The 11799-nt window shown below is 41.8% G+C and overlaps 1 protein-coding gene across 2 annotated transcripts in view; it reads right to left on the bottom strand.

The window, feature by feature from the left end:
• Positions 1–205: 205 nt before the first annotated feature.
• LAS1L (LAS1 like ribosome biogenesis factor) overlaps positions 206–11799 on the bottom strand; it is a 29693-nt gene continuing 18099 nt past the window's right edge. Inside the window, exons 12-14 of one of the 2 annotated variants that reach the window (XM_027465234.3) lie at positions 11169–11310; positions 9409–9480; positions 206–604 (exon numbers count right to left, since the gene is read on the bottom strand). In XM_027465234.3, the coding sequence (XP_027321035.1) occupies positions 9456–9480; positions 11169–11310 (167 nt within the window). In that variant the 3' untranslated portion in view covers positions 206–604; positions 9409–9455. The remainder of the gene's footprint in view (positions 605–9408; positions 9481–11168; positions 11311–11799) is intronic. The other variant, XM_027465232.3, reaches the window with a different exon arrangement.

Below are 11799 nucleotides of genomic sequence, written 5' to 3'. Positions count from 1 at the left end.
CAGCCATGCTGTAATTCACTTGATTCCTGGAGTTTCATGTGAAATCCTTGCTAGATTAAAATTGTAACACAGTCTTATCCTGGCAAAATAATTCCAACTCATACATGACAATATTAGTGTCACTGAAAATGAAAGGGTTTAATAGTCTGGCCAGTAAGGACAGATGAAAAGGAAGAAGGAAAAAAAAAAAAGACAAAAAGAAAGGTTTGCCTTCAGTTGGTGACATTTATTAACCACAAAAAAAAAAATTAAGGAATAGTGAGGGATTCTGAAGTATACTAACTATATTTCATAAACATCAGCTAGAGTTAGAAGCCCATGACAGTAATTAAGCAGACAATAGCTGCTATACACGGAACTTACTTTGATAAAACACTGATTTTACATGGTCAAAAGTAGTAAGTCCTCAAGAAAAAAAAAAATCCTGGAGTGGCTATTTCCATATCACCATTACTAGTTCCTCCGTGTCACTTATCTTGTGCAATGCTGAAAGCTGCAGAGCACTTTGCTGTCTTAGAAAAGCTGAAGGCCACTTTTTATTTTATGGAAGTCATTCTGGGTCCATAGCAATCCTCCTGTCACAGGAATATTCAATTCTGCAGAGCTGCAAGAGGATGAGAAATAAACCACATAAGCACTGAGCTAACTTAGAAGCTCACATCACCAAAGTAAATTTCTTAGCATGTTAAATTATTAAGAAGTTTTACTTCCAAACTAAAATGTTATTTCTCATTTTTAGCTCTGATCGTTTAACTGATGGAATGCCCTTAATTTTTAACCAGTTCATTCACGAGAGGGAACAGTCTGAGGACCAACGGTACCAAAACACAAACCAATGGAAAGATTACCATCTGCTAACAATTGCAAGGGAGACATGACTCCAGAAATAACCAACCACACAACAATTCTTGTCTCATCTGCCCTTTGCAGCTAACAATACAAGGTAATCATGTGAAACTTTAATGCAGCAAGAAGTCAACATAAAAACAATCTGTTATAAATGTTACAAAGCTTGTATGTCTGCACACAGAAACAAGCCCTTCCTATGGCTTGACACAGAAGTCACAGAATCTAGAGCATTTAAAAAAAGTTTAAAGGAAGTTATTGTTTGGTCTCACTGGCGGCATGCTAAGTCATTTCTAACTGCAGAAAGTGGCTTATTCTCAAACAGACGTAAAATCCGTTTTCCTTGCAGAAGTTACCCAGTTAGGGCTGAGTCCCCCATGACTCACTAACACAGCACACAAAGGAACAAATACTTTTTTTTTTTTTCTTTTTTCTCTGTTCTCAGACATAAGGCACCCTTAAGCTCAAGGTTCAAAGAGCAGTTGAAGAACACAGGTAAACCATTCCCTACCCAAAACTTTACTATGTGAAGAAACTTAAAAAACTACTGAGTTGTTAGGTAGGCCAGACTAGGGTTTAACACTTTAATTCATTTTTATGAGAATAGGAAGTTAAAAGCTATATTTTAAAAATAAGATGTTTATAAATGAGCCAGTTGAAACCTGCTATCTGACACTGTGAAGAAGAAAAAGGGAAAACCTGGTTGGCATCTGCGTGTTTTTCATGTACACTTAAGGAGAGTTCATGCAGTCCCAGCTACAACCTAGCATCCCCCAGGATATGAATATGTTACCTGTCTACTTTAAGGTCTTTACCCTTCAGCACATTATTTCCCTCTTTCACCCACCTGCTTATGCATCTCATTCTAAGGACAAAAAATCCAGCCGTTATCCACGACCATTGAACGATGAATGCCATTTCTGAAATGTCAGTGAAAATCTCGATACAATCCCTAAAGCAATTGCAGGTAGCAGCTCTACTCTCAGGAAACTCTCTGTCATGGCCAACTGCCACTTTGTCCCAGCTGTCACATAAAACTGACACTGGGAGTAAACAAAAGGCACATACGCTTACCACAAAAACAAAACGTCTGCCTGAGGATTACAGCAGCTATTCAAAGCTTCTGAGGTTGCTGCAGCAAACCCTAAGGACAAACTTTGATAACAGCAAAGCACACACCAGAAAACCCACAGAAGAATACTTTGGGGACCAGGGAGGAAGGATTCTACAAGATTTCTACAAGATATTCCAAAGCATCTAAGCATCATAGGAACTTGTGTCTCATGTTAAACCAGAACCATTTCTGTAAACAAGATGGAGATGTTTGGGAAATTTTATTTATACAGCAACTTAAAAGCTATACACTGAAAAACTCAATGCCTTTTCCAAATGATTGGTACTGGAATAACCGGAATATAGCAGAGGCTGCTGCTCAGAGCTCCTCAGGGACACACAATTTTTCCTTTAGTGTCAGAACACCTCCCTAGACACCCCCTCCACAGATGAAACACTGCCAGGGACCTTGTAAAAAAAAGTCAACACAGAAACATCACAGATACCGCACCCAGCAGTAATGATCTGATGTTCTTTCTCTGTCTGTTGGAAACTACCCAGAATTCAGCCTGCTAATGAGATAATTCTTCCTTCTTTGTGATGCTAACTGTTCATTACTCATGACTTCACTCATTCCCAGGACAGAGACTCTGGGGACAGACACTGACATAATTTGCTGCCTTAAATGTACTGCTCCATTCTCATCTGTTGACCTGGTGAATTAGGGCTGCAGCAAAAGGTCATGCTTCTACTACGTGACTTGTTCAGAGTCCTTTTTCCGTATTTTTCAGGAAACCCTTAATGCAGTTCATTACTTTGATTTGCCATAAGTCTGGGGAGCCAAAGAGAAAGTTAAAGATAGCCCTAGCTTTTACAAAGACTGTGTCCCATTGCCTATGTTGCAGATGCTTTATTCCAAGCATCTTATAGATATTTCCAAAGTACACCATCACATTTTTACAGTCTCTCATACCATACTGTGAGTATGATGACAACACTAAGCTTGTCAGAAAAGCTCTCTATAGACAGAGAAGTTGGAGACCACTACCAAGAATTAGCAAACAGCAAACACCCCTTCTGCAACATGCCATATATACCACTCATTTGAAGGGGAAGCTGAAAACTCATGTAGCTGCAAGGCAGTGAATGAAGTTTCCAAACAGAAGAAAACATGAGAAGTAACCAAGAAACTCTGCTCCCCCTCTGCCTCTGGGCAAGTCAAGAAAACCTTCCGGATGATTTTGGCAAAAGGAGAAGCTACAATGGAAGAGAAATAAGAGGAATGAGCAAGTTAATGTTATAGCACTCCTGATAAAACTAAAGATTAGTTCCAGGCCCAGCTACAGAAACAGATCAGTTTTTCCTCATCCTTCTGAGCTTCTTCCTTTCCTGCCAGGTTGTGATCTGAGTACCAGAAACTCTGCTCCTTTTCACCTACACAGATGAATGGAGAAATGCTTACTATTTTTAGTCTGATATGTGCATTTTCATTTTCTACATGGTTATTTTCTAATCATAGAAGCTGCGTGACACTATACACTCACCACTAGTTCAAAAAGCAGCCAAACAGAAGCTGCATACGAGGACAAAACAAAAACCACCTTCTTGGCTGAGTATAGAAAAAGCTTTTGCAATTGCTCCTCTCAGCATCTTAGGTGACAGGGAAAGCAATTATTAATGGCACAGGGGAAAGCAATGCCTGCTTTGCTTATCTGAATCTGTATAATGTAGCACTGAGATGTACATACCTAACTTGTAACACTTTGGTTTGCAATTAATATACACTGGGTTCTCACCATGACTAAATCATACTTCAAAAGGCAGTCCAGGCATCATCCCCAAAAGAAATCTAGTGCAACTGATAAGGGAAGGAAATATTAATTGATCTACCTACAAAATAAACACCAAGAATAATAATTGATCTACCTACAAAATAAACACCAAGAAAATGAAAAAGAAAAAAAAAAAAAGGTCCTTCCAGCTGTCCATTTGCAGATCCCAAGAGGAATATTTTGGCATATGTGAGCAAGAGTTTATAATGCAAATCAGGTCTGTCTGTTCCAGGAACAGAACTGTGTGCCTGGGCATGCATTTCTGTTCTGGCTACAGGCAGAGCATTCTCCAAGTCAAGGAAGGGTCCAAAGTCAAGTTGAAATTTATACACTTCAGCTAAGCCTTGAGGTCAGGAACCTCTTTAGAAATTTTCAACTGCCTGACAGTTTTTTCTATCCTACTGCAACATAATTTGCTCCTCTGTGTACAGACAGGTAGACTGAGCATTTCCCTGTAACCATGGCTGTTCTGTGTGACTCGCCACTTCCTTTTATGACCCAGAAAGGAAGGAGTCCTTCTAATTTGTAGCAAGCAATGGAATCATAAGTCCTGGGAAGTAAAACCTAGAGAATATTACCTGAAATACGGATAAATGGCGTTTCACCTGCTGTGAAAAATCACTGAATAGTACAAAAGAAGCTGTTTCAAAGAACAGCTTATAAATTAACCATTTTCTTTATTTTTAAGTATGAGAATCCGTTTCAGCATCTAATTAGCAGTATGAGTCTTTTTCTCATCCTTAAAACTAGCGCAACTCTACAGCTATGCATTTTTTAAGCCTGCATGTTGCAGGCTATTTATAACCAAGTACAAATCTGATCTTCCAATGCTTTTTACACTATGGAGCCAAGAGAACACCCCAAGTTGATTATGAGGAAAAGGCCTTTTTAAATAACAGCCATGCATATTTCCCAGACTACTAACATTCACGAAGAAGGGAGATTGAATGCATCCCTATGAGATATTCCAGAGTGCCTCATGCTGTTAGGTTCACAGATTTAACTGCACTTCAGTTCTAGCACATACAAGTGTTTGGACTAGTTGAAATTAAAGGTCTGAATGGCCAGTCTCCAACTATGTTCAAAAGCTAATGCATAAGTGAGCATATGAGCACAGGAGAACAGTCTTCCCCCTATTACTCTCCTACCTGCCAGTAGTTTGTGAATCAGAAACTTGCTGAGGCGAAGTGTTGAGATATCTTTGTTGACATGTGGGTGTGTGTTTTTTTGTTTTGTTTTGTTTTTTTAAGATTCTTTAAATATGTATCTTTGCAGACGGCTCAGGCAAGGATCACAAAGCATCTTTACAAACATTTTAACCCCCAGCACTGCATTTCCACCTTCCATGTTAATGACTCTGCAATGCTTTGCTCTTCAAGCATATCAAGGAAAGCAAATTTTAGAAAATCAGTAACATCTTTCTAATTTTGCACATTTAATGGATTTGCAAAAATCCTAACAAGTTTTACCCTCAAACTTCTTTTTCCTACTTCCATTATATGTCCTCCAAATCCAAAGAATTAAATTACATTTATTCTAAAGTCATTTGTGATGTTTCATCAGCCTATGTGTCAAGGACAGACTGAAAACCTTACCAAGTCACCACTGAATCATAACACTGAAATACTGCTTGCCAGTACTGTAAAACTGCCAACACTTGAACTGCTTCATATGATTCCCTACAACAACTAGCATCACAAAAGTAGCTGCAAGCATCAAAGTCTAACTAGAAAGAGAAAGGAACCTAATACTGAAACTTCAGCATGACCAGGTGCTCTTACGTTCATGGTTCTTGCTTTATCATTCTGCTTTCCAGTTATGAACTGACACTAGCAAGGATTTACTTCATGTCCATTGCAGGATGGAAAAAAAAAACAACATGTATTCGTAATTTTGGTGATTTTTTATTAACAAATGAACTGACTAATATGTGCTCTGGATTTTCAGACAGTAGCATGGCTAAGTTCTAGCATCTACATCTAAACCAGTGGTATGACAAAGATTACATCTGGAAGAATTCCTTTGCTTGTAGAGCAGCACCTGGAATCATTAGTGGGGTCCCTCAAGGCTCCATTTTAGGGCCGGTACTTTTCAATATTTTTATAAATGATCTGGATGTAGGAATAGAAGGTATTTTGAGCAAGTTTGCTGATGACACCAAACTTGGAGGAGTTGTGGACTCGAATGAGGGTGGAAAGGCCTTGCAGAGGGATCTGGACAGGTTGGAGAGCTGGGCGATCGCCAACCGCATGAAGTTCAATAAGAGCAAGTGCCGGGTCCTGTACCTGGGACGGGGAAACCCTGGCTGCACGTACAGACTGGGCGATGAGACACTGGAGAGCAGCCTAGAAGAGAGGGATCTGGGGGTCGTGGTAGACAACAAGTTGAATATGAGCCGGCAGTGTGCCCTGGCAGCCAGGAGGGCCAACCGTGTCCTGGGGTGCATCAAGCACGGCATCGCTAGTAGGTCGAGGGAGGTGATTGTCCCGCTCTACTCTGCGCTGGTGCGGCCTCACCTCGAGTACTGTGTGCAGTTCTGGGCACCACAGTATAAAAAGGACATGAAACTGTTGGAGAGTGTCCAGAGGAGGGCTACGAAGATGGTGAAAGGCCTGGAGGGGAAGACGTACGAGGAACGGCTGAGGTCACTGGGCCTGTTCAGCCTGGAGAAGAGGAGGCTGAGGGGAGACCTCATCGCAGTCTACAACTTCCTCGTAAGGGGGTGTCGAGAGGCAGGAGACCTTTTCTCCATTAACACCAGCGACAGGACCCGCGGGAACGGGGTTAAGCTGAGGCAGGGGAAGTTTAGGCTTGACATCAGGAGGGGGTTCTTCACAGAGAGAGTGGTTGCACACTGGAACAGGCTCCCCAGGGAAGTGGTCACTGCACCGAGCCTGTCTGAATTTAAGAAGAGATTGGACTGTGTGCTTAGTCACATGGTCTGAACTTGGGTAGACCTGTGCGGTGTCAAGAGTTGGACTTGATGATCCTTAAGGGTCCCCTCCAACTCAGGATATTCTATGATTCTATGATTAGGTGTTTTTTTTTGTTTGTTTTTGTTTTTTTTTTAATTTCTATTACTCTAGGGACCACTCCAAGAAATATAATGGGATTACAAACACTTGACTCCTACAACACCCAAGTCAGAAAGGGAACATGCTACAGCTGGATTCAAGTAGCTGCTTACAAACAAGAATAGTGAATCATACTACTCCATATACACTTCATTACAGCCTCCGTCATGATGATTCCATCTATTGTGCATAGCAAAATCAACTGAGCCAACGAGGAACAAATACAGAAACCCCACCTCCTGTGAGAGCCTCCTGGCTGGATACCAAACAGCTTATGTTTAAAGTCTCTGAGATCAAGTACTCTGTCATTTCTGCCTACAGTGAAAGTGCCAGGGCTCTACAGACTAGAAGCAGATCTGCAAGTTCTAGGAATTTGTCGTATTCCCAATGTGGAACATGTTGCAAGCAACATGACTCATGGCTGACTGACATCAAAAGGTTCTGCTGAATCAATTTTTTTTTCCCAAGCAGAGCTACAGGCTGGGAGATGAGTGGTTGGAGAGCTGCCAGGCAGAGAAGGAACTGGGAGTGATAGTTGATAGCTGAATATGAGCCAGCAGTGTGCTCAGGTGACCAAGAAGGCCAACGGCATCCTGGCTTGCATAAGAAACACTGTGACCAGCAGGGCTAGGGAGGTGATCATCCCCCTGTACTCGGCTCTGGTGAGGCCGCACCTCGAGTACTGTGTTCAGTTTTGGGCCCCTCGCTACAAGAAGGACATCGAGGTGCTTGAGTGGGTCCAGAGAAGGGCGACGAAGCTGGTGAGGGGCCTGGAGAACAAGTCCTACGAGGAGCGGCTGAGGGAGCTGGGATTGTTCAGCCTGGAGAAGAGGAGGCTCAGGGGCGACCTTATTGCTCTCTACAGATACCTCAAAGGAGTCTGTAGTGAGGTGGGGGTTGGTCTGTTCTCCCACGTGCCTGGTGACAGGACCAGGGGGAATGGGCTAAAGTTGCACCAGGGGAGTTTTAGGCTGGATCTTAGGAAGAACTTCTTTACCGAAAGGGTTGTTAGACATTGGAACGGGCTACCCAGGGAGGTGGTGGAGTCACCATCCCTGGAAGTCTTTAAAAGACGTTTAGATGTAGAGCTTAGGGATATGGTTTAGTGGGGACTGTTAGTGTTAGGTCAGAGGTTGGACTCGATGATCTTGAGGTCTCTTCCAACCTAGAAATTCTGTGATTCTGTGAGACTTTTCCTGTTTGTATCTACTATAGATTTACTCTTCTTTGGGGGATGATAAACTATCAGGAGATAAATGGTTACCTCCTCTCTTTAAAGCCTGACAGGAAATTCATGTAGTGCTCAAAGTATGGGTCAGTGATGAACACTGTTCAAAAGGACTCAAAAAGGATGACTCATTTAACCTCCTGATATGCAGAAAGACAGATTCGGTGCTGTCTCTTGTAGAGGTGTTAGAACCAAGTAGTTCACGAACTATTTGGACTGTCAGAAAGAGGAGCACCAGAAAAGGATTATATCTTCTTTTATTATGTAGCAATCTACAAGGTTTTAATTCTACATTTTGATTGGATCCATCAAATACAAACAATACTCTCTCAGCAGCCTACCCCTACACTTCAGGCCTGAGCTGACAAAAGAGTAGACTAGTTCTGGGGAAGATGGTGAAGAGAATGGAGTCAGAATGGAAACCTTGCTCTTCAGAACTGGAAACTAATCTGAAGACAACTCAGAATATGTGAAAACATGAATACATGCAGTAGCTTTTCCCACTGCACAACCTTGCATTATTATTGATTATTATTCTCATTTGTTTTGGAAGCTAGTAGACTGGGCCCACCTACTACAGGGAAAGAATCACTGATTTAGAAGTTAAGCTATCAAATGTTTAAGAAAATAACTGCTATCCATTTATATTCTGAAGCATTCCTTGGTTTAAAATTAAACTACATGTACGGCCAATCCCACACAGGGTATGTGATTAAATTTATTTGAAAGCTAACAACGTTCAAGATCCTTTGACTTCTAAGAGTGAAATAATGACCCTGTGAAAACCTCTTCAATGGAACTGTTTAACTGGACATGTGTCACTTAGTAACAGAGATGATATAATGAAAGCCTTATAGAATGCTACCATTATTTCCATGGCAACCTGACTTTCCTCAGTGAGGTCAGATCTGCAACTTAAATTATTGGCTGGAGCTCTGAAAAGGTCACTGGGCAATGGCAACATACTGTGGTTGAGGACCTGAGTCCCCATTAAGAGAGTTTTGAAGCCTGCTGAGTCTGTGTTAATAACTTCCAAACTGCTAAGCAGCAGTATCTCATAATCCTACCAACAGTTTCCTGTAGAAAGAGCAGGAAAGAAGATAACATAAGCAGGCTTCCACAAAAGATAAGATGGAAATCACCTTTTGATTGCCACTGATGTCACTTGTATTTCACTTTCAGTTAGTGTAAAAGGCCCCAAGACTGCAGAACAAAAGTACATTCCCAGAAGAGAAAGAGAACAGCAGTAATTATAATGAGCAGCTCTCAGATTTGATGAGTAAAAAATGACGGAGATGAATGCAGAGGTCTGTACTGCGTATGTTCCCTCAGGTCAGAAGGATGACAGTTACACCTTCATAAAGTAACTTCCTACCACAATGGTGAGTTGTCACAGTAGCTACTTCAGTCTCACTGTGTCCATCAACGATACAAGTCCAGTGTCAGGCTAACAGGGCAAAGACAAGCAAAACAGTTTCTTACTTCAGTGGAGGAGGGTGAGGAGAAGAGAGTTTGTTTCATGTTGGGTTAATAAAGTGAATAATCGGGACTGCAGTGACATAAAATGTAGTCAGGACAGTGGACTACAGTATTCACTTCAAGCACACAGAAGACGGACAGGTTTGCATTCACTGATGACAAACTCTAAGCACATTCACTATCCAAATAATGTACAGCCAATTCTTTCCTCGGGTGTTACCAAAGTAATCTGCTGTCAACCACTTCCTGTGGGTACTTTCACAGAATCATAGAATGGCTTGAGTTGAAAGCAACCATAAAGATCACGTAATTCCAACCCATCCATGCTATGGGCAGGGATGCCACCCACTAGATCAGGTTGTCCAAGGGATAAGGCATCCACAACCTCTCTGGGCAACCTGTTCCAGTGCCTTCACCACCCTCACTGTGAAGAATTTCCTCCGAACATCTAATCTAAATCTCCCCTCTTTTAGTTTAAAATCATCCCTCCTTGTCCTGTCATTATCTGATTGTGCAAAGAGTCACTCTCCATCTTTTTTTACAAGCCCCCTTTAAGTATTTAAAAGCTGCAGTGAGGTCACCCTGGAGCCTTCTCTTCTTCAGGCTGAACATCCCCAGCTCTCTCGGCCTTTCTTCGTAGGAGAGGTGCTCCAGCCCCTTGATCATCTTTGTAGTCCTCCTCTGGACCTGTTCTAACAGATCCACATCCTTCTAGTGCTGAGGGCCCCAGACCTGGATGCAGTATTCCAAGTGGGGCCTCACAGAGTGGGAGGACAATCTCCTCCCTTGACCTGCTGGTCACACCTCTCTTGATGCAGCTCAGGATGCAGTTGGCCTTCTGGGCTGCAAGCGCGCTCTGCTGGCTCACGTCAAGCTGTTTGTCCACCAGAACCCCCAAGTCCTTCTCTGCAGGGCTGCTCTCCATGAGTTCTTCTCCGAGTCTGTACTCCTGTCTGGGATTGCCCCGGCTCAGGTGCAGCAGCTTGCACTTAAGACTTATTGAACCTTCTCTCCTCGCTGTCAAGCTTTCCTACTACTGCACCTCAAAGTGCTTCATCAGACCACTGTACATTTTAAAATGACTCTCCCTTCCTGTACAAGATTAGCTAGTCTGTGAAGACTGACACTGGGGGAGGCTACATGACTTCTCCAAGGTCAGCCTGTAAGAATGCTGGGGAGCTAACATTCTTAGCTGCATCTCCTGGCTTCCAGTCCTGAATGCTTTAATTGCAAGGCTACGGTTCTTCCTATTAAACTTACTTATCCCAGTGTATCACTAGGCAGACTCTGCACCAGCTCTTAGTAGCTTATTTTAAAAACTCTGTACTTGCGTGTTAGTAACTCGTGAGGATCAGCATACTGTATCTTACTAACAGTATCAGACAACAGTGAAAGTTGAAACAGTTTGAAGAGTAGACTATTATGTTATTACATCAACACTACAAAGGTTCTTCCAAACACACACATTACTTTAAAAATGCATGAGAGAAGCACAGTTAGTAGATATAACAAATATTGGTAGATATTTTGGTCAAGCTATCACACACATAACAGGTTGAAAACTAGTCCTGAATTTTTCACATCATAGCACAAGGCACAGAGAAATAAATAAATTTCATAGTTCAGGGACAAAGTCTTGCCCATAACATTACTCACTTTGTATTGGGAGACTTCCACTCATCTCTCACTGGCTGATCAAGCAGAGACATCATGGAATAATTATCCAACATGAGACCATCAGGGTCATCTGTCTGACCTGGGAGTTTCCCAAGAGGAAAGTCTTTCCATTGTATTTCATCTGGGTAAAAACACAGTACATAAAATAGAAGTCCGAGCTCACCAAAGAGATTTTGAAAAAGCAAGACTCCCCCCAGAGCCAAAAATACTATCTCATGCAACTCAGCAAACACGAGCAACCTCAGGTACTCAGCAAAAATAAGACTGAGTTATAGTTTTAAGTAACTTTCTTTCTAACCTTATTAGCTCTTTCAAAGAAAGTCTCTACACCTTGTGAGACAAAAGGAACACATCTGGAGTCAGGCATGATCACGCTGTCTACATAGTACAGCTTATCCAAACCACTGTGAGGCAATGTCCATTGAAAGAAACCTCCCACTATTCTAGAGCAACCCTTAATACTTACCTCTGTCATTAAAGCATACTTTTGTATGAAACTGATGTACTGATTACTATATGATAATTTAAAATTCACTTTGAAAAGGTTTATACAAATATTCACTCTGCATACTCCTGTAAATGGAATAGGCAATTATCACACACATGAAGA

Source organism: Anas platyrhynchos, chromosome 10 (genome assembly GCF_047663525.1).
Source record: "Anas platyrhynchos isolate ZD024472 breed Pekin duck chromosome 10, IASCAAS_PekinDuck_T2T, whole genome shotgun sequence".
Lineage (NCBI taxonomy): Eukaryota > Metazoa > Chordata > Aves > Anseriformes > Anatidae > Anas > Anas platyrhynchos.
This window is presented reverse-complemented; position numbering and strand designations above follow the sequence as displayed.